The sequence below is a fragment of the Haliotis rufescens genome, unplaced genomic scaffold, assembly GCF_023055435.1.
Source record: "Haliotis rufescens isolate VD_foot unplaced genomic scaffold, xgHalRufe1.0.p SCAF_85, whole genome shotgun sequence".
Taxonomy (NCBI): Eukaryota; Metazoa; Mollusca; class Gastropoda; order Lepetellida; family Haliotidae; genus Haliotis; species Haliotis rufescens.
The window spans coordinates 462,089-486,790 of record NW_025964378.1 but is presented as its reverse complement, the minus strand read 5'-3'; the positions used below and the strand labels follow the sequence as shown (position 1 = coordinate 486,790).

Here is a 24,702-nt window from a genome sequence, read left to right as displayed (position 1 = left end):
AATGGGTTATAATTAGCAGGTTCATAGTTACTGTATCATGTTCAAAGTACAATGTATATCAGCTCTGTTGAGAGCGTTAATGACGAAAAAACGGAGGGTGTTCAAACGGTACGAAATAAAGCAAATTGAATAAATAACGTTTCTTTTTTGGGGGGGAATATGCTTATGATATTATACACGGTGGGTGTTTTTAAGAAACAGGAAATTCGTCATTATTTTTCCAGGGCGGAGTAATGCATATATATATATATATATATTTGTAAGTGAAACGGTAATTTAGAACTGGCGGTAAACGACAAATATGCAAATTAATATTAATGACGACATGAAACTTCTTATTGATAACAACTGATTACGAAGAAGCACTGAAACAGCGTTCTCGTACGTGCAACATTGGGGTAAAAAATGCTTAAATGTTTTCCGGTACAATCTTGAAATATTCTCAAATTCCAAGATAGTAAAAAAATTCATATTAAGATTTTTCAGCCTCTTATATATGCATTTTGTTAGCTTGGCTTTAGCTATTTGGCGTTGTGTCGGACTTCCAGTCTTTAAGTGGATGTGGTATTATCGTCTCCCTGACAATCGGGTATTTGGAACCTGTACCCGCCTATACTCGGTTGTCGACCCGTGAAGATCCGGGGTAGAATAGGTCTTCAGCAAGCCATGCTTGCCGTAAAAGACGACTATGCTTGTCGTAAAAGGCGACTAACGGGATCGGGTGGTCAGGGTCGCTGACTTTGTTGATGCATGTCATCGATCCCAATTGCCTGGATCGATGCTCATGATATCAATCACCGGATTATTTGGTCCAGACTCGATTATTTACAGACCGCCGTCATATAGCTGGAATATTCCTGAGTGCGGCGTTAAACAGCAAACCAACCAACCAATTGCAACTATACTCGGTTGTCAGGGAGTCGAAAAGAATGGGCCCACCACCGTCAGTTAACAGAAGCATATGGTTCTGATCACGTGGTTACAATCCGGGTAAAAATCGAGTGAGGTTACCACGATTGTTTATATTTAACAGTGACCTTGACCAATAGCGTTTTAAATATTAATAATCAGCGCGTTTGTTTCTTTCAGTTCGTGATGGTTACGTACGTACGCTGCACATACTGCTAAATATATATCCGCCCCAAGTCACCTGACTTCCGATCCTTATTCGGATTGTAACCACGTGATAAAACATCAATGATGACGTTTATCGCTAAGAAAATGGACGCTTGAAAAGCGCACTTTGCAATATTTATCATTACTGTAAGTAATATACCTTATCGGCGGGATGGCTTCTTTTCACTTCATAAGTATCAGCACACATGCAGCTATCTTCCTTAATTAATCATCGCGATGATTCGTTTTTCAAGTCTATTACAGAGAAACACAGTAAGCACAACCATAAGGGATTAGTCGAAACAGCCTGTCACAAAGGCATGTATATAGAGGCGAAAAAATTGTTTAAACGATCCTGGAATATAAGAATATTCAGAACATTCCAAGATTGTACAGGAAAAATCTGTAGATTTCTTTTACTCCTTACGTAACAGCGTTTCCAAGAATACTTTTCCATAAGAGATTTCACGTCTTCGTGTTCTTGGAACTTCTAAAATCCAAAGCTGTAATATAGTTGGCCTGCTTAACTTTAACCTTATAGCTAATACTAGAGTTTTTATCTACGTACACTTTCATAATCCTTTATTTTCTCGATAACGACGAATATTCATTGAATGACCACCCTCTGAATCTCTTATAATAATAGACTGGGTAAATGTCAGACTCGGGGAAGATTAATTTTCTGGACATTTTGATCAGCGACTGTGAGAGTTAATGTATCTGGTATTGGATTTTATCAGCCTGTGCTTGGAGAGAGTGTCAGTCAGTATTCACCTCCTGTGGATGTGTTTAACTCGGTACGTCTTCGTTATCAACAGACGATGGGTCAGCAGCATCCCCACTGCACAGGACAATCAGTGTCCTGTGCTGTTGATGAAGAGAACGGGCTTATTTTGCCGTCTTGTTGCAGAAGATGCAGATATCATCGGACGTACAACGAACGCATTGAGGATAGTAATTACACGACCAATCTTTATTGCACGTTAGGATGACATTTCAGAAACACAGATCATGTCATGTTCACTTGTAGATTAAATTTTAATCGAAATTCGTGATGAAAAATTAATCTATTTGTGATTTCTATCTCCTGATTAAGCCATCAAAAAGATTAAATTTAAACATGCTGATTTTTTTGTAACAATAAAATCCTGAACAAAAATGGTACCGTAATGTTCGAGTCTCCTCGTGGCATCTCATCACCATTCAATATATAGAATATTTAATTTGATAAATAATATGCCTGTCCATGTTCGGCCAATTCGTTTATCTGCGTAGCCTAACTACATCTATGGGGAACAACTTACTTGACCCATCCCTCTTAAAAATAACGTCGTCCAATATATGACATCATTAAGTTGCGAGCGCATATTCAAACTCCAGAAATGACGTCATGGTAGAACAATGTTTTATCGTGAAATAAACCACGCTTCGTTCTTCATTGTTCTTTGCGATTTATCGCGTAGCTATCTTATATACTGGGATAAAATAAGTCACTTCAGTTCTCATTTGGTTCACATGAATTTGACTGGAACCATATTGGACATGACAAATTATTATTGATTACCGGAGTGCAACTCGCGATTTGGTGAGTTCATAACAGCTTGGCATGGAACCTTATTACTGGTATTTAAAAGCATCTGAAAACCGGCTCAATATGGCGACCTATCAACATGGCGGCCCCGGTCTTATAATACCGCCCTCACACTTTATGCTTCAGAAAACGCTAATTGCAAAACAAATGGAGATACTGCTTTCAGCACGACTACCTCAAAGTGAAGTTAAAGATCAGTAGTTCCAGTACTGGCTGTCAATTTAAAACACTTCCTATCACGCAAAATAGAGGTCATTGTGACATCTGTGTGTTTGTGTCGGGCTGTTTGGGAAAAAGAAAAATCAATCTGATTTAATTCATACCGCATCTCATCGTCTCGTGACTGCTAATACATTTAAGGCGTTTCCTAGACGGACATTTAGTCCCAGAAATGCAGTCGTCTTATTAAAGAATAATAGACATATATATGTATAATCCAAACGGAGCCCAGAACGATGCTTGATTTCAGAAACAATCTAGACTTGCTAAATCACATTGGACTTGAGCTAGTATATTTTTGTAATATATTCTCTAGGGTTCGGGAGACTGGCAAGATGTTTCCCAGCCACGCTAAATACCTTATGCCATACTTACTTGTATCTAGGATAGGGTATAACCATATAACTGTTGACCTTTTTTGCACTGCCAAATAAATGTCATAATTGTGGTTTGGTTAACATTAATGATATTAGTACTTTTAAAGATGATACATTTTTAGGAATTATTATCGAGCGAGGAAAATAATATGGGTACCACTGTAGACTCATAAAGTAGAGTATAACGGGTCTTATCATCTCGGATAAATGCCCTTGAGTATGGTTAGTGAGTGGACCGGGTTTGATTTGTATTTCAATTACAGTAAAGTACGGTTGTAACGAACACGCTTATAACGAACTGACGGATATAACGAACTTACATTTTTGGTCCGGACTATTTGCTGTAGTTATGCTGTATATATGCTTATAACGAACTACGGTTATAACGACTAAAATTATTAGTCCCTTTGAGTTCGTTATAACCGTACTTTACTGTACTACGAAGGGCTGCCTTATACCACTAGGCCACACGTGTCCCCTTTTGGATGATAAGTATTTAAGTGCACCGTATTATATACACAGTATACGCGAAGACCTTCACGGTTTAGGTGTAGATGTGGTTTATATTAGAGCAGCACAAATGGTCCAGTGTCATAAAGGATCGCTAACATCTACACAGTATTAGCTGCCAAGATCCGCTTCCTGTTTGTTTGAATCCAGTTTTCGACCTGAGACCCATGATCCAAGATGGTAACGATCCCGAGCTGCAGTGGATTCATTCGGGCTTACGAATCTCCATCATAAGGTGGTCTAGCGGATAGAGCATCTGCCCAGTGGGCGAATTCCCCGGCCGCGTCATATCAAAATACGTCAACAGATTGGCCTTGTTACCCTGACTTGCGCTCGGCGTTAGGACACCAAACGAGGACTGGACGGCTCGGAGAGAGCATACACTGTCTGTGTGGGTATCCATGTTAAACTACAGCATGGTGTCTCAGTGGACTAGCATTTAAAACAGGAATTAGTCCGGACAAGTATAAACAGGACCAACGTGCATGCACGTCGCTATACAAGTGAAATAGTTGAACGTTAAACCCCATTTCGCCTCACCTCACCATTAAGCTATCATTCCGTGATGCGACGTAGCTCGAGCATGCGTGGTGGCAAGATTAGGCAAGGAAAGTTAACCCTTCCTTTTAAACCCGGACAATCTGGACATTCACATAACTTGGCATTCATCAAAACCGGATTTTCCCCGGACCAGTAATGAAATTAATGATCGCTTTCAAAGAAAGCCTCCGCGTGTCACGTTCCAAATTATGACTGTGTTGTTATGGGTTTGCCTAAAGACATCGCGGACAATCAAAACCAAGCGAAGGATGTTCTCATAACAATTGTCTATTGTATAGCTGTTACGCCAAACTAGCTACTTACTGAATTAATCAATCTGAGTAATGCATACACCGGGTGTGAGGAAGGCAGGATGGCGGAGAACATTTGGCTATATACACCTACTGGGAATAATCACATGAAATGTGAGCACCATCACATTTACTCCCTAATAAGAGTGTGATATATAGTGCCCGGGTGACGTCATAGCATAACATGCACGTCATACCGGCGAATTATCGCGAACTCGCTCTGTTTATCGACGGCCACTTCCGGTAGTTAGGCGCTAATTACCGGCTGTTTTATCTGAAATGACAACGCGAGTGGCAGTTTATTTCGATCAGAGTTAAAAATAGAATGTTCCCCATCGTCCCGGCCAAGACATTGACACAATGTTGATGCACACTTCAGTATTTCTAGCCCCTGACTGCCACAGCTGCTATTCACATGACGAGGTCATACATTGCTAGACCGCATCTTTTGTCATGGGAATAGAACATCTGCTGGCCGGAGAGCGCATCTCGGCGGATCAAATCCCGGCCGCGTCATCCAAAGACGTTAAAATATGGTATTTGTTGTTACCCTGTCTGGTGCTCGGCATTAAGGACTGGTCGGCTCGCGTTCAGTATTCTTTGTTTGAGTGGCGTATTCATATTAAACTGCGATATTGTATCTCAGTGTAGTTGCGCTATGAAATCGACATTAGTCTGGACTAGTATAAGCAACCACACACGCACGTGTAGATAAGTGCAATAATCTTGGACGCGACGTTAAACCCCATTTCATCTCACCTCACACTGTCTGCAATAACGCGATGCAACACGGAACCACAGTGAGCCATCATTCGCTAATTACAGAGTGACCTTCACATGCGGTTATTGCCACAGATGACGAATAAACTTATTGGAATGTGCTACCGTAGTTGAAATATAATTGTAACACGTTGCGGAGCTGTTGGCGGTTTTGACGGAAACTGATTCTGTAATCCCCCAACCAATCTCAAATACGTCATATCGTGTGCCCGTGGCTAGAAAACCTCGCATTGAAGGTCATGGCTATTGTTCGGGGTAACCAAGACAACAGAACATCACCATTTGTTGTAAATTAATGTCAAAAGAAAGTTGTAAAAAAGGCTTCAAAATGAAAGACATTATGGTTGCAAAATTCTTACTACGCCTTTCACTTTTCACAATTATGTGAAGGTAATTAAACGATTCTGGAAAGAATTGACTATTTATTTTAATACACTTCTGGACGTAAATATATTTTGTGCTGACTTTGCAATACTGTTGAGACTTAAAGATTGTATTCACCATGTGGCTTTAGTTGCTAAAATGTATATTTGCATCTGGAGTATCCAAGGAAAAAGCTTGTCTTTGGAAACGTTTGTGAAAATTATCAAGGATACAGATAGTTGAAAAAATGTATTGCCGTGAAAAAATGATAGTATTACAAAAAGGTTTGAAAGAAAATGGCCTGTGGCGGAAAGATACAAAGCTTCTTGTTACTCCCGTGAATGCCCTGTGCATAATTGTTTGCATGCCAGTTGAAATTAATAAAATTAAATAAGAGAAATCGTTGCAGGAAAACGTGGCACATCTAGCTGGTGACGATTTACAAGTTGGGTGGTGAGGTAGCTTAGTGGTTGAATCGTTAGCTCGTCACACCGAAGATCTGGTTTCGAATCCCGGTTCGCCCCGATTATGTTTCTAGGTTTGTCAACACCATACCCGTGCTCGTGGGTTTCACCGAAGTGGTCAAAATCTGAGACCTGCATCACTTCGGCCATTCCTCCCACATTAAGCCGACACGCCGTGATATGACTGGAATACTGTTAAAAGCGGCGTTAAACCCAACTCACTCACTCACTGTCTTGAAAAAAAGACTTGGAACCAAATGTCCAGTTTAGGGTGAATTTTAACACGTGTTTCTCTTTTCCCAGAGACTCTGAGGACCAATTCCGATCGGACTAAAGGTTTCGTGGACAACATACGAAACAAATACCCGAGAGAGTTTTCTCCAGGATATATTGACGTGGATGCATTCTATAATAGGATAGTAGCTGCTAGAATTATGTGGAGTTCAGTGGAAAACATAACGGCCGCGGAATACCTCAACACAGGCAATGACTCCCACCAGACAGGGGGCGCTCGCGAACGGCGGGAAACACAAGGTGCTTATTTCACAGAGGGAAATTACGGGAGCTTTAATATATCCAATGACAGCGCAATCAGTGATCACGTGACGTCTGCTGGATACAAGCAGCACCACGATGAACACTCTCGGGAGACTCAGATCGCCCATAAACTTCATTATGCCAGTCTTTGTGTGCTATCTATTCTTCTAATTGAGGTAAGCATTATTTCTTTCATAACAATAAGCATTTTTTATTTACATGCCTACTCGTGTATTTGGGTCAGATTAGGTCAGTGGCATCCCTACCCGGGAACATGGATGACCCAGTCGTCTGAGACGCCGCAATTCGCTGAGTTGCGTCCTTTAGGCACCCAAGAAACCTGAGATCGTTGGTTCGAATCCCGGTTTTTTTTAAAAATTTATCAGCACCATCCCCGTGCTCGTCATCTTCCCGAGGCGAGGGAGTTAACTGACTACAAAAGTGGAAACTGGAGTTTAAAGTCAGTTAACTCTCTTGCCTCGGGAAGATGGTGCTCGTGTGTTTCTTCAAAGTGGTAAGTACATGTGAGATGAGGTTAGGTGAAATGGGGTTAACTTTATGAAGATTGTTGCACTTACAGTAAACTATGGTTGAAACAAACACGCTTATAACGAACTGATGGATATAACGAACTTACTTTTTGGTCCCGACTTTTTGCTGTAGTTATGCTGTATATATGATTATAACGAACAACGGTTATTACGAACTAAAATTAGTAGTCCCACTGAGTTCGTTACAATTGTAGTTTACTGTATATAGCGACGCGCATGCATGTGTGTGTGTGTGTGTGTGTGTGTGAGTGTGAGTATGTGTGTGTGTGTGTGAGAGAGAGAGTGTGTGTGTGTGTGTTTGTGTGTGTGCATGTGAGTGTGCGTGTGCGTGCGTGCGTGCGTGCGTGTGTGTGTGTGTGTGTGCGTGTGCGTGCGCGGGTGTCCGAGCCGACAAGTGCTTGTTTTAGCCCAATGATGCCGAGCAACGACAGGATAACAACAGGTGCCATCTTTTAACATCTTTTGGTATGACGCGGCTGGTTATCGAACCGCCGACCTACCGTTCTTCGGGCGGACGCTCCATCACTAGACCGCAGTGGCGGTCCGCTAAGTGCATGCAGGTTACCATTTTCAACATAGACAACGGTTTGGCATATTGATAAAGCAAAAAAATTGAACATTGAAGAAACTAATCATAATGTCCTTTTTATCTGTGTATTGTGGAATCAAACATCTTGTATCGACTCGGTGTTTGTTGAATATCGCTTAGATAATGTTCAACAAGTGTTATTCGCTATTTTTTTTAAATATTTTAATTTCCATTCATCATTCTAAATTCACAGAGCATAGCCAGATGCAATGCCTTTGTCGTGTGTCATGGACCTGTGTAAGTTTTTGTTTGTTCTAATCATGTTTATAGATTATAAGACTTGTTGAAACTGGAAGCCCTCTAATGAGTGATACAAGGTAAAACAACGAGATAGGCGTGATGTCTTGAGTGGCAATATCTTTTGGAGTTTTCTTGTCGATCTGACGATTCCGTTGCTAAGGATGACCTTTTGCTTAGACAGAAGGCATCTCAATGGCGAACATTTATCTCTTAAACTATGTGGAATGCGGTGATCTCAGTGTCGACTCAAGCGTTGAGTAAATGCTGATGGGGTTAGGGTTTCTTTTGGCCCAAATGCATCCTCTGTTTTCTTAGCTTCTTTAAGTATTGGGTGGTGAGTAGCCTGGTAGGTACAGCGTTAGCCTGGCACGGGTTCGATTCCAAACGTGAGGACCATTGATGCGCGTTCTTCACGCGGTTCAGTCATCATGCAGTCTCCTCACACGGTTCAGTTGTCATGTACTGTCTTCACTCGGTTCAGTTGCCATGCAGTCTCTTCACGCGGTTCAGCTGTCAGTCTCTTCACGCGGTTCAGTTGTCATGTCTTCACACGGTTCAGTTGTCATGTAATGTCTTCACTCGGTTCAGTTGTCATGCAGTCTCTTCACGCGGTTCAGTTGCCATGCAGTCTCGTTACGCGGTTCAGTTTTCATGCAGTCTCATGCAGTTCAGTTTTCATGCAGTCTTCTCACGTGGTTCAGTTGTCATGCAGTCTTCTCACTCGGTTCAGTTGTCATGCAGTCTCGTTACGCGGTTCGGTTTTCATGCAGCCTTATGCAGTTCAGTTTTCATGCAGTCTTTTCAATCGGTTCAGTTGTCATGCAGTCTTCTCACGTGGTTCAGTTGTCATGCAGTCTTCTCACTCGGTTCAGTTGTCATGCAGTCTTCTCACGTGATTCAGTTGTCTTGCAGTCTTCTCACGCGGTTTAGTTGTCATGCAGTCTCGTTACGCAGTTCAGTTGTCATGCAGTCTTCTCACGTGGTTCAGTTGCCTTGCAATCTTCTCACGCTGTTCAGTTGTCATGCAGTCTTCTCACTCGGTTCAGTTGTCATGCAGCTGCTTTGAACGGGAATTCAGTTATAATTTTAGGTGACAACTTAACTGTGGTAGGAGCCCTGTTAGTGAAACAAGCAAGCACGATTACAGTAATTATTCGATACGGCCTTTCCTGAATTTTACCGAAATATCGACAATGACAAAACCTTCAAATTCCTTGCCTGTGACAATTGAGCATATCATGTGAAGTTTATATAACTTTTGAAATATCTTTCCATTCACAACATCCGGGGTTTCTTGCTGAACCCTGGCTGGGCTATGGATCCAGCCACAGTCATTATGGGCTTGTCAGATAGGCTACGTGATTACTGCTGAAATGAAAGCAAGTAATTGCGTTCTATACATATATGTATATAATAGTCGTTCCGGACACGTATATGATGGGTCTTATATTTATCGATGCGTACGTCATATCCCCAGTTGACAATATAAACCCTTTACTAGGGAGTCAATGTGGCTGATTGATTTTTCGGATATTTTGAGAAAATGAAATAAATATCTTCTGATGTCAAGGATATATAGACTTTTCGGTGTTCATTCAGATGCAAAGAAACATCTTAAAAAATTTAACCGCTGCAAAGTTCTTGTGTACTTGCATCTTCTTCTACTGCAGAGAATTTGATTCTAATTGCAGGAATTGATTCTCCGGCTGCTTAAGAAAGTTTAGCCAATAGAATAATATTCCATCATATTCTCTAGTTTGGAAAAAAAGATAACATGATTTGTAATATCGTGTGTTTACGAACATGGAAAGTGACAGGGAACATTAATATGGCAATGGGGTTTTGCATCGAATATCAACTTCAAAACGGAATGTATTAGAACATCAATATACCACTTTCAAAGTCAAACATGATACATCAGGCAATTTGGAACGTTTTTTGGCCGAATCGTGTTTAATGGCGGCAATAAACCGGAAAGTTTAATACTTGTAGCCGGATTATTTACATCGTCGATTTTTCTGTCCCTTGGAAGTAATTTGACTGGTAAATCGAAGTCGATATGAAAACATTCTGAACTTGGGGCCACAGTTTGAAGACGGGGCAAGGTCAGACTACCGTTCTTTTTCGTCCTCTTTTCTAAGATCCTGTGCATGGTGTAGTTCGGGTTTTTTTAACCACTAGGCTACCCAAACGGCCCCAGTACTTCCCGAACGTTGCCCCAGTCGTCTAAGATGACGCAATTTGCTCTGCAGTGTTGCGTCCCTTGATCGTGGGTTCGAATTCCAGTATGCTTTGAGTTGCGTCCCTTGGACACCCCGGAAACCTGTACTCGTAGGTTCGAATCCCGGTTCGCCCCGATTATGTTTCTTGGTTTGTCAACACCATGCCCGTGGGTTTAATCAAAGTGGTAAATGTCTGACCTGCATCACTTCCGGCTTTCCTCCCACATCAAGCTGACACGCCGTGATATAAATGGAATGCTGTTCAAAGCGGCGTTAAACCGAACTCACTCGAGAGTATCCGGTTATTAGCTTTCCACGCCTTCTCTAGGTCACTAGATCTACTCATGCTGATTTTGTGTACGGTGAGTGAGCGACATTTTGCTTTGGCAGTATCATGGTGCCAGAAGTCGTGCACTTTAAAAACGAGCTTCACACATCAAACCTTTATAGTGAATAAAACTGGTGACGTTGTAATTACTGAGGGCACTGGTGCTATCCGCTGCGATTTGTTTGTTGTTTAGCGCCTATACTCAGCTATGTTCGAGATATGACGGCACAAAATCAGTCATCACCAGACAATCCAGTGACTGACATCATGAGAATCAATCCTCGCAATTTCGATACGATTACTTGCATCAATCAAGCCAGTGATCCTGACCCCCCGATCCCGTTAGTCGCTTCTTACGACAAGCAGGGTTGTTGAAAACCAATTCTAACCCGGATATTCACAGGTATGTAAGTTGAGTCTCTGACGTGCCAGAATCATATCATCGTGGGTTGGAATTCCAGATTTGCCCTAATTATGATTCTTGTACTGTCAGCACCATGCCTGTTGGTACGGTCGAGGCTAGTCTAACATCTAACACTTGGGGAATTCCTCTCACAGACGTTGATACGCCATGGCATAACTCCAATACTGTTAAAAGGGGCCTCAAACCAATGAAACAAACTATCTTTGTGTGACGGGCGAAGGCATTAGGCAATATTCCAGCAATATCACGGCTGGGGACACCAGAAATGGCTTCACACATTGTACCCATGTCGGGAATCGAACCCGGGTCTTCGGCGTGACGAGCGAACGCGTTAACCACTAGGCTACCCCACTGCCCCTATCTATCTAACTGAGAACGTCAGTTCGTTTTTTTAAACTTTCAAAGACAATCCTTTTTTTTATTGCGTGTGGCTGCAGGAAGGTCAATGGTCCAATCAGTACCAGTTGTGTCTGGTTCTGGCGATTGCACGCATATCTCGTGCCACGTGCTGATGTAGCTGAACATGCATCAAATAGATATAACGGATAATCACGTGACGTCTTTACTGAGGTTCGCCACATATACATAATTGATAGGCTCTATCAAGATACAGAGATACTGTAACTACTTGCCAGAGCCGCTTTCTCCAAAAGGCTCAGTCCCGTTATCTCCAGACCCTGAAAGGGACTCTTGGGACTGATTTGTTGATCTTGGTCACTCTTTAAACGCACGGTCAAGTCGTCTAAGGTCTGTGTGGAGCGATGGGGTTGATGCGTTCGTTCTTCACGCCGATGGCTCGCGTTCGACTCCCAACACGGGTATAATGCGTGAAGCTCATTTCTGATGTCCACGCCGTGGTAAATGCGAAAACCTCACTCGCTCGCTCGCTCGCTCGCTCACACTAACTCACTGATACCCAAGCAACTCACTCACTCACTCACTCATTCATACCCAAGCAACTCACTCACTCACTCACTCACTTTGCTGTCAAGGTACTAAGGATCATAATTGAATGTAGAAGCCATACGCAACAATCCGCGACCAGTTCGAAACTTAACATAATACAACACTAGACGAATGCTGGTACCCAATGGTGGTGATTGCCAGAGCAGATGATGATTGTGTAGATTGTTTGTCTAATAATACTGCCGATGATTGTGCCGGTGACGATGTCGATGTTGATCGTGAAGACGGTGATGGCGATAACGACGACGACGACGACGACGACGATGATGATGATGATGACGAAGATGATGATAATGGTGGTGGTGGTGGTTGTGGAAAATGACACACATTATGTTCACCGTCGCCTTTTGGATGTTTTCGCGTGCCCACAAGGTCATCTTCACATAGACTATGATAATTTCAACCAATACAACGTTTCACTGCTTTATGTCCAATATGGGCAGCTTACCAGTCGCCATTCAACAACAAACATCCTGTTTAAAGCTGATTTCGCATTGCGTCTCCGATTTAATGTATAAACAAGATAGCAACTGAAATGTTACGACTATAAACATCTCCCCTAAGTAACCATCGAGTATTTTGTCCAGTTGGAATTACTTCAAAAACACGCCATGTTTGTTTGTTTTTCTACAAGGCTGCCTTTGTCATTGTAACTCTTTAGGTACCTTTAAAGCACGGCCCTTCTCATAAATCATGATTCTTTTGTGTATGACCTTTCATGTTATGTTCATACAAAAGTCTTCTAGCTTAATCTTTAAAACAACAAGTTTTCCACCTCGTGATCCTAGTTTTAGTATGTACTACACATGCGCATACCGCCTACTACCGGCAACCAGAAGTAGCATCTTATTCGTCTTTCAATTTGCAACATTAAAATATATTCAAATGGCGAATGACGAATTATTTCGTTATTCGTCATTCAATTTGCAACATTTAAATACATTCGAATGACGAAATAATTCGTCTTCCGAATGTGTTTTAAAGTTGTAATTTGAATGAGGAAAAAAATCGATTGTATTGTAATTGTGTAAGTTGAATGGCGAATGGCGAATTATTTTCTCATTCGTCATTCAACTTACACGCCATTCGAATGTATTTCAATGTTGCAAGATGATTCGTCATTCGCCATTCTAATATATATTAATGTTGTAAGTTGAATGACGAATGACGACATAATTCGTCATTTGCCATACGACATTTGAATGTATTTTAAATGTTGCAAGTAGAATGACAAATGAAGAAAAAAATCGTCATTTGTCATTCGCCTTTCGAATGTATTCTAATGTTGTAAGTTGAATGACGAAGGACGCATAACATGCTTCTGCTAACAACTTCTGGTAGCCCTCCTACCTACGTCACATTGCGACGGCACGCGAGTAGTGAGACACGTCCAGTATGGAATGTCCAATGATACTACTGCAATGATATCGATTCTGATAATATGTTTCCACAGCAGTGTTCTCACAGGCCCGAAGGAGTATTTCTCAAAATATTGAGGGTAAGGGCAGTGTCATTGTCCCATTTGTCTCACGTCTTCAATGGCATTGATTCAGTATCTTCGCGAGGGACCAGTCAAGCGACAAAACTAAAAACTTATGCATATGAAATTATAATTATTATTGATTTTCAGTTCGGTTTCACAGCAAATGCTCTGTATATCAATGGTAGCCAATGGGTGGGTGGCGGAAAAAGGTGGGGCGCCTGAGTGAGTGAGTGAGGATGGTTATCCGCCGCTTTTAGCAATATTCCATCAAAATCACGGCGGGGGACACCAGAAATGGGCTACACACATTGTACCCATGTTGGGAATCGAACCGGGTCTTTGGCGTGACGAGCATACTCTTACCCACCAGGCTACCCGACCGCCCCTAGGGCGCCTGAATCCCCTGCTCCTACGGGTCTGCCTCGCGATACAGAAACGACTTTAGAAGGCCTCAAACCCTTCAGCAACATCAGCAACTTCTGAATATCATAACTGAACATACATATTACTTATAGATATAATTATATTTCTGTACATGTAAAGATACATGCACGTTCTTCGATAAATTTATCATCCACACCATCTTTCCATCAACAACATAAGCATCTTCTTTGTGCCACTCACAGACGACTCAAAAGTAAGTGTAAAAAAATGATGTAGGGGAATCTCGCTCGGTGTGTAGTAATTATTGATGTCGTTGTTATGTTTTCAATTAGCACTTTTAAAATTTCAGTTTTAATTTAAGCAAAACAAAAATAGCAAATCATCCATATTATCTTTCCTCATCTGGAAACAGAAAGGTTGCCCGCCTGCGTTTATCATAAACGTCTTCTTCCTTCTATCTCATCCACAGAAACATCTATTCCTGCTACAGCCCATCCCCCATTCCTTTGATTAGGACAACTCGCACTCGGAGAACTTCAAGCTAATAGGATAAACAGCATGTTTAAAAATGCCGATAGAACTCCGAGTGCACCATTAACACTTAAGGTGCACAAGGTAGCGTCCGCCCCGCCCCATCTCTTGGGGTCGTCATTACGTACGTCGTTATAACCAAGCCGAGATCGCAACCCCGAAACCCCATTTTCAGGATGGTTGAAATATGTTGAAACGAAGCATGCCGCAGTAACAACTGTTTAGAGCCTGAGGCGTTTACAATCGCCTTCAGCAGGATCTTCATTCGTGTATCTGTCAGTGCACATTAAGTTTCACAGTTCCTTCACCTTTAGATCCGGTGGCAGTGTTTAAAATTAGGCAACTTTATTTTGACTAGTATTGTCATGTTTAGATTCAATTAACATGGATATGTAGTTTCCAAGATTTTCGGCACAAATCGGACGGTTGTTAGACATACCGTCTGGTACTCTGCGCCATACGTAACTCGGAATATGCGCAGTGGAATGTCAGTCAGTTCGCCGGACCTTGCATGTGTACCTACGTGAATATTTCATTTTTGTAAAGCATGTTTATTTCTGAGGGAAAACATTAATATCAAGTTCCTATTTGGAAATCAATACGCTTGTCTGAGCCGTGTTGAACGCCATGCGTATGTAGCGATGGCATGGTATAGTTCATCACTATTTTAGACCACGTTTCCGTGTAGAACTCCGTAGGTGTTCCATTTGCGATGGGTCTTAGAAAGAAATCGACCTCAATTGTTTTTCGATCGAAAAATAGAAATCTTTATTCCTGAAAATTGTCCCAGGATAGCCGGTGGTGATGCACTGTACGATAAAAACATTTCTCTTCTCATCTGACGTTTTTCAAAGAATTTTTTCACGATATTTAATCAGACTGTTTCTAATATCGATATTTAAAACAAGAACTTATATTTCTACCGGAATGGTAACCAGCTGAAGATTTGCAACGTGACCCGTGGCAACGATAGAGATAAAGTGACCTCTGTAGAACTTGGCGAACAGAGCTTTAACAATTGAGAAATTGACTTGTATTTGCATGTGTTTGGGGCGAGTGCCACCGACTCCACTTTTCAAGAATATCTGGTATCATCTCTGTGGATAGTGATTCATAAACACATCTTCATGTTATAGTCTGAATCATAAATCGACCCTGCATTCCAAATAGTATTCTGACCAAAGCATACAAAGCAGATACAAGAGTTTAATTCTTATAAATGTAAATATCCCCCATGCTTGTATAAAACTGTTGATACATAAAGGTTATCACGTGAGTGTGTTTGAGGATGGTAAATATCCTGCATTAGGAATAAATATTGTATTTAGCGAGCTAAATACATAGTGTTTATTCCTAATACAGGATATTTACCATCCCCAAACACACAAGCGTGATAACCTCTTTATCATATAATGTCATTCTTTAATTCTGTACTTCAAAATCGCTTTCCCTCTCTCACAAACATTACCGAAACATTGCGAGTTTTCCTGGTATGCGCGCATTAATATTTATTAAGTCACAGGGTAAGTGATGTCTCAGTTGGACAGTGACAGTAGCCAATATAGTTTCAACTGTTCAAATCTGTTTCTTATACAGTGGCTAAGCAACATATACGCAAAACAACAATTGTTTTTACTTGCCTTTCGCGGCAATCCATCGGTCTGTTCGCTAGAGTAACCGCCCTTTGTCAAAGGGAAGCTACTCTAACCCTAGTCTATGAGACGTCACGGCCACGGTCACGTTGTTGACAGTCGGTCTGTCATAACGTTAAGAAGTGTAGTCAGATGTACATGCAGCGACAAAACGAAACAAGGTAACAATTCAAACATATTTCGGCCAAATCCAACTATTCTAATTTGTGGAGAAGGTTTCAAGCCGCAGAGGTCTTCAAGCACAGATATGGCTACTGATCCCGCATGGCTGGGCCTCGTGGCCTCGCAAAATTGTTTCGAAATTTATATCTCCAAAGTTGCCAAAACTTATGAAATATCTTAGCTACGTCACAGTTAGACACTGATTTTAAGTATTTTAGACTGTTCCTTTGATAATGATAGCAATTATCCCTGTAGTTTATCCAGATTCCCGATGGTTAATTCTGACTCGATCGCCGAATGACGAGGGCGACGCCATGTTTGTTTATAAACAGTGAAAGTAGTCCCCACTTGACCTTTGATATTTGCATCTCTATCCGCATATGACCCCAACGGAGATCATTTTTATCCGTTGGCTCTATCCTGCCGAGAAACCTACCCATTATATGATAAATGATGTTATCTGGTTTGTTTACCTGGTGAGTCTAGTTGTGAAGCCTTTCTACATGTTGTGTGGAATCTGTTCATGATGTGTTTTGTTTGGAGATGTTCCTACTCAAGATACTCCAATAAAATACTTGGTAACTGTATCCCGTACAATAAGGTATGGTTAGCGTTACGGGAGCATGTAATTCTTACGAAAACGACGGGTATTTTTACAACGTGGACATTTCACTATATTCCAGAAAGTATTCTTCTTCAAAGTGTGTGGAGGTGTCATTTACACTGACAGAAATAGTTCGTGAAGTTTACTTTCTTACTTACTTACTTAGCAATTCCACTGTCCACTGAGACACTAAGTTGTTAGGCGATTTTACTAACCAGTTAGTAAATATTTGCTAATTAGTCTAGTATAGGTGGCCTATCATAGCCTAGGACAGTCGTTATATGGCTGAAATATTGCCAATGCGACTTTAAAGATTTACTCACTCACTCACCAGTACAAGTTACTGGTCTGTTAGTGGAGATCACTATCCACCTTTTAAAGAATATTCTTCTCATGATTTACTAACCGCAATAGTATATTTACTAATCCTGTAGTCAGTTTTACTACACTTTGACAAAGGCTCGTTTCTTGGTCATTTTGCGATCCCTGGTGGCACCTACTGAATTCAATTTGAAAAAAACATGTAAATAACATAAACAATACAGATGAAAAATAAAAAATATTTTTTTGCAGTGGCACTATAAGTCTATTCACACAATACAATGAAAAAGTACTTGACAGGTAAATATAATGCACAAATACTGTTTTACACTTGCAAATCTAACAAACCTCATTGAGTACATGCTATAAAGTTCGAAATTTTGCTAGTCACATTCACAATGTTACAAGGCCAATATATACCTAACACTCTTGACTCATAATCTCTACTTGTCTCAAAATGGCGAGCCTGACACGGACCAAGGCGGAAGTGAGGACTGTCTTGACGCCGAAACTGATTACAAAATGTCTTTAACGTCATTCCATAAAAATCATGGAGCCGAGGCCCCGAGTTACGAAGATATTCCCCTCATCCCTACTTTCAACTTGGACGAAACATTTGTCTTGTGGTAAATATTTGAAAAATAGACCAAAGCTCTTTGTAGCCTGTATTTATTCTATGTGGTTGGTTGGTTGGTTTGTTGTTTAACGCCGCGCTCAGCAATATTCCAGCTATATGACGGCGGTCTGTAAATAATCGAGTCTGGACAAGACAATCCAGTGATTGATATCATGAGCATCGATCCACGCAATTGGGATCGATGACATGCATCAACCAAGTCAGCGAGCCTGACCACCCGATCCCGTTAGTCGCCTTTTACGACAAGCATAGTCGCCTTTTACGGCAAGCATAGTCGCCTTTTGCGACTTTCTATGTGAGTCGCCCTTGGGTGATACACGAGGAATACGTTCTCTGCCGCTGTTGCACGTGAACAAGCTCCATCGCGAGCTGATATTTACAATGCATGGTACAAAGCTCTTCTTAATTTCGTTGGGCCCTGAAGAAGGATTTTATCAATCATTTGCACGATGTAAATACATGCTGACGGGAATTATAGGAAATATTGAAACCTGAACAAGGATATATATGTTTATATGATTTTTTCTCGTCAAAGGTTAACCTAATTGCTTTAAATATGATAATTGTTATAGTAACCTGCTGTAACACAATAATATATACATAGCATGGTTTTTAAGCTTTAAGGGATCATACGGGGGACCTCGGCTTCATTATTTTTCAAACGGAACGGAGAGTTACTCTGACATCCCCCTCTCCCTTGGATAGAGACCCCTTCTCTCCAACCCCTGCATCGTGCAGTCTATCAGGCAGGATGGTAAATTCGCTTCAGAAGTTATTCATTAAGTTTACAGGACTCACTGGACATTGTTCTCAGTGTAATGATGCAGTCAGTAACAGTTAAGATACATCAAGGCGGTTTGTAAATAACCGAGTCAGGACCACACAAACCAGTGACTGAAGTCATGAGCAACAATCCACGCAATCGGAACACGATGAAACCAAAATAGCCATGTGACTGAGTGGATCATCGTCAGTCGGCTCCCGCGACAAGCATTGGGGTCTGTAATTCTCCTCAATCACCTGGATTCAATTGATATAGCACTTGGGGGCACGGGTGGCCCAGTCGTCTAAGGCGCCGCGATTCGCTGTGCAGAGTTGCGTCCCTTGGGCACGCCAGAAACCTATGATTGTGGGTTCGAATCCCGGTTCTCCCCAATTATGTTTCTAGGTTTGTCAGCACCATACCCGTGCTCGTGGGTTTCACCGAAGTGATAAACGGCTTAGACCTGCATCACTTCGGACTTTCCTCCCTCATTGAGCTGACACGCCGTGATATAACTGGAATACTGTTAAAAGCGGCGTTAAACCCAACTCACTCACTCACTCACTGATATAGCACTTACCAGGAAGATAAAGAGGATCCAGGCTCATCACGTAAAAGGATGGGCAGTGGCATGTGTTTCACGGACACTGGAGACAGGATTCGCCTGTTCACAGTATGATGTGAGACTCGCTGTGTAATTCGCGCTCTGGTGGAAATGGGTCTTGTATTCCACTAGAACCGTGAAGATCCGGGTTGAAATTGGTCTTCAGTAACCCATGCTTGTCGAAAGAGTCGACTAGCGGGATCGGGTGATCAGGTCGCCATGTACACTAGATCAAGCGTATAGACTGACAAGAGTGCACTGAATACCCACACATTCTGTGCCTTCAATGATGCAACAGGTGTGAACATTTCCGAGCACGTTGTTTTGGAAAGTAGTATAGCGTTATTGACACCACCCGAAAGACATATATATGTGCAGTTGCTCAACTACCAGAAACTAGGCCGTGGATCAAACTGTAAGAAACTAAGCCGTTGATCAAACTATTAGAAACCAAACCGTGGATCAAAGTACCAGAAACTAGGCCGTGGATCAAACTACCAGAAACTAAACTGTTGATCAAACTATTAGAAACCAAACCGTGGATCAAAGTACAAGAAACTAGGCCGTCGATCAAAGTATCAGAAACTAGGCCATGGATCAAACTATCAGAAACTGAGCCGTGGATCAAACTATCAGAAACTAGGCCATGGATCAAACTATCAGAAACTAGGCCGTTGATCAAACTATCAGAAACTGAGCCGTGGATCATACTATCAGAAACTGAGCCGTGGATCAAACTATCAGAAACAGAGCCATGGATCAAACTATCAAAAGCTAGGCCGTGGATCAAACTACCAGAAACTAGGCCGTGGATCAAACTACCAGAAACTGAGCCGTGGATCAAACTACCAGAAACTAGGCCGAGGATCAAACTATCAGAAACTGAGCCGTTGATCAAACTATCAGAAACAGAGCCATGGATAAAACTATCAAAAGCTAGGCCGTGGATCAAACTACCAGAAACTAGGCCGTGGATCAAACTACCAGAAACTAAGACGTGGATGGAACTACCAGAAACAGAGCCATGGACCAAACTATCAGAAACTAGGCCGTGGATCAAACTATCAGAAACAGAGCCATGGATCAAACTATCAGAAACTGAGCCGTTGATCAAACTATCAGAAACAGAGCCATGGATAAAACTATCAAAAGCTAGGCCGTGGATCAAACTACCAGAAACTAGGCCGTGGATCAAACTACCAGAAACTAAGACGTGGATGGAACTATCAGAAACTAGGCCATGCATCAAACTATCAGAAACTAGGCCGTTGATCAAACTATCAGAAACTGAGCCGTGGATCATACTATCAGAAACTGAGCTGTGGATCAAACTATCAGAAACAAGACTGAGGATCAAACTATCAGAAACTGTCCCGTGGATCAAACTATCAGTAACTGTGCCGTAGATCAAACTATCAGAAACTGCCGCATGGATCAAACTATCAGAAACTGAGCCGTTGATCAAACTATCAGAAACAGAGCCATGGATCAAACTATCAAAAGCTAGGCCGTGGATCAAACTACCAGAAACTAGGCCGTGGATCAAACTACCAGAAACTGAGCCGTGGATCAAACTACCAGAAACAGAGCCATGGATCAAACTATCAGAAACTAGGCCGTGGATCAAACTATCAGAAACAGAGCCATGGATCAAACTATCAGAAACTAGGCCCCTTCATTCCTTTCGCGAACCAGTACTGCCAATGTCCGTATGGGGACACGGATGTCGATGTCGTTAAAGAAGTCGGAAACATGTCAGCATATCTAACATTCAGAATATCATGGCTCTTGTAGTTACCACTTTGGTAAAACCTACGAACACAGGTCTGTTTCTGACAAACAAAATCACTGCGAAGCTCATATCTCAAGCCAAAATTATAGGTACCGATTTGATATTCTGGTGGTGGGTGGTGGGACTTTGTATCTCGCTGAGATAATTTTCAGCTAAAGCTACAAAACCAGATATATATTTTTTAATTCTTTTTACTGAATTTTCTAAAAGAAAAACTCCCTTTTCCCAAGGACACCACATTCACCAATATATCAGCTATATGGCGGCGGCTTGTAAATAATCTGGTCTGGACCGGACACACCAGGCAGTGATAGTGTGAGCAACGATCCACCGACAGGGTACGGTAACGGTAACCACGGCAACCATCCTGACCAGCCGATCCATTAAGTAGATGCTAGCGACCAATTCTAACCAAGAATCCTCACGTGGTTTGGGGACATGAAGAGTAGGCCTACACCCACTGGGGTTGTACTGAAAATCAGGGCGTCTCGTGTTAATTCGGGGCTGTGGGGTAGCCTTGTGGTTAAAGCGTTTGCTGATCACGCCAAATACCCGGATTCGATTCCCAACATGGGAAAAATTTGTGAAGCTTATTTCTGGTGTCCGTCGCTATTATATTACTGGAATAATGCTAAAAGCGGATTTAAGCAATAATTCTTCCTCAATCAATCATTGTCAGAAAGTTACAGAAACATTGTTTTGGTAAATGTCGCTCAAAGGGCATTGGGATTTTATGACCATTCATCCTCCGTTGCCTCGCCTTTTCATCTTCTCCACACGTCCGTGATAGATTGATGAGCACACTTTTTAAAATTCACTTCATATGTATTTCGTAAGAAATAAAATAATACCGTTTCGTTGTTTGAAAATATCTAAAACCACGCTGCCTCAAAGCTAAATATTTTTTTCAGTGACATCGATCTTACTTAAAGGTTGCGATTTGTTCTTTGCAATCGACAGTTATTCACCAGAAAAGAAACAAAAGACATTGATTTGTCTTTGAGCTTCTGTCAGTATCATCAAGCTGGATTAATGTTAAAATGTATCTGTGTTATGTCCTCTAGCCATCACACAAATATAGATATACCGAAAAATGGATGTTTAATAAAGTCGTAGATTGTCCTTTCCAACAATATTTAATATTGTTGTTGCACTAATTTCGGCTTTTTATGTACCTGACATTTCGATAATCTCTAAATGAATACATAACTGAATGTTAATTATTATATTGAAATCAAATTATGAAGATATGAGTGAGTGAGCTAAAACTTAACGTCGCATATGCATTATTTCGGCCATATAGCGACTATAAAGATATGAAGGGTATAGAGTTGCAGCGTTACAAAACGATGCTCATGATGTCAATTACTAGATTGTCTGGTCCAGGCTCGATTATTTACAGACCTCCGTCATACAGATGGACTGTTGCGCTTAACATCAAACACACGGACCAATCACGTGTTGGTAATGATGGAAACAAGGATTAATAATTATGCTATATTCCTATGAATTACCACATTAATTTTAGCATATCGGGGGATGAGTTTACCCTTTACCAAACGTTTATTCATGCTTACCTTTTTAGCGAACACCTGGTGTCGTGACTGATTTCCAGTGATCCATTTATAGTTGTCACCACTATTTTGCCTTTTATTCCCAATGGAATCTTGCACATAATCCAGACTGGTTATTCTCTGTCGTTTGACGTTTTGATTTGTTCTAATTTATTTTTATTTTCATAATGATATCGTAGTCACTTAATTTTTTGCCAAGATGCATCAATGTCTATTTTATGTAACCACACTGTAGCATGTCCTATATATATATATATATATATATATATATATATATATATATATATATATATATATACATACAAAAATGAAGTAAATTTTCACTCGGTGTACATGTCATAAAGAATAAAATAATAAACGTCCACGTTAGTCCAACATCTTCTTTTTATCAGTTTCAGACATAGTACTTTCGCTGTCTCATGACAGCTTTTCAGTGTAACTGACGTCACACTGTTGGACTAACGTGGACTTTATTATTTTATTATATATTTTATAATAAAATAATAAAGTATATATATATTTGGTCTGTGATGGTTCGGCCACTGTTTGCATCGTGCTTTCTCGAAACAGACAATACACCTTGAACCAGGTGACCTACAGGGACCTTAAAGCTTCCTTTTAGATTCAATAGCAAAACGTAACATCTGACGACTTCTTGTAGGCTTGGCAAACAACGTTCGTCCATGTGCAACTTTTGTGCGGACACGTTTGATGTACTACCACTCCATGTGTGCGCTCACCTGTGGCGGACTCGGGTCATGGTAGATCCTGCGCTGGTTGAAGAGGCGGCAAAATGGATCATGCTCAGATGGTCAGGCTTGGTTACGTGGTTGATAGCGTAGCATCGTACCCCGACGGCGTGGATCGTAGTTTTCACTGCTAATTTTCCTTTTACGTCCGAAGGATAATCGAGACTGGTTGCTCTCTTGCATTGACGTTATATTTACAATATCAATCACTTAACTGTCTGGTCCGGACTCGAGTTTTATAGGCCGCCGTCTTATAGCAGGAATATTGCTGAGTGAGGCGTTAAACAAACAAACAAACAAACAAACAAACAAAACCATGTCTACACTTGTTACACATTTCAATACAAAGAAACAGGTAATAAGTTATTTTAAATTTTTGTTGTTTTACGCCGCACTCAGCAATATTCCAGCTATATGACGGCGGTCTGTAAGTAATCTGGACATGTCATAAGTAAACATCTAATACATGAAATAAATCAACATGTAATAGGTGCTAACAGTAAACATTTAATACATGTCATAAGTAAATATATTTAAGTATTCGTGTCATAAGTAAACAAGGAATACATGTCATAAGTAAACATGTAATACATGTCACAAGTAAACATGTAATACATGTCATAAGTAAACATGGGATACCTGTCATAAGTAAACATGGAATACCTGTCATAATTAAACATGGAATACCTGTCATAAGTAAAAACGCAATACATGTCACAAGTAAACAAGGAATACATGTTATAAGTCAACACGCAATACATGTCACAAGTAAACATGTAATACATGTTAAAAGAAAACATGCAATTCACGTCATAACAAAACATGTAACACATGTCATAGGTAAACATGTAATACCTGTCATAAGTAAACATATAATACATGTCACAAGTAAACATAGAATACCTGTCATAAGTAAACCTGTGACACCTGTCACAAGTAAACATGTAATACCTGTCATAGGTAAATATGGAATATATGTCTTGAGTAAACAAGTAATACAGGTAATAAGTAAACACATACTACGTGTCGTAAGTAAACATGTAATACATGTAATAAATAAGTCGTTTGCAGTTCTTCTAAAACATATCGCCAGTGCTCAAATCACACTCTAAAGCTTTCTGTTTACTCAACTCAAGAATTAAAGTTCCCGTGGTTTAGGTGTATGTATTTCAAGGTCATCTCTTGAGTGCCAATTAGCCTCTGTAACAATTTCCGGCAACACGAGATGAGAGTATTTCAAGGTAATGAGACATGAAGAGAATTTATTTATGACATAATGATTGCCTGGGGAAACATGTGCACTCGACACTGACCTCCT

General features: G+C 40.9%; 1 protein-coding gene across 2 annotated transcripts in view; it reads left to right on the top strand.

Moving 5' to 3' along the window:
* Positions 1 to 24,702, top strand: part of LOC124146915 — a 137,465-nt gene that overhangs the window by 60,013 nt on the left and 52,750 nt on the right. For both annotated transcript variants that reach the window (XM_046517475.2, XM_046517476.2), the window contains exon 3: positions 6,575 to 6,984. In XM_046517475.2, the coding sequence (XP_046373431.1) occupies positions 6,575 to 6,984 (410 nt within the window). The remainder of the gene's footprint in view (positions 1 to 6,574; positions 6,985 to 24,702) is intronic.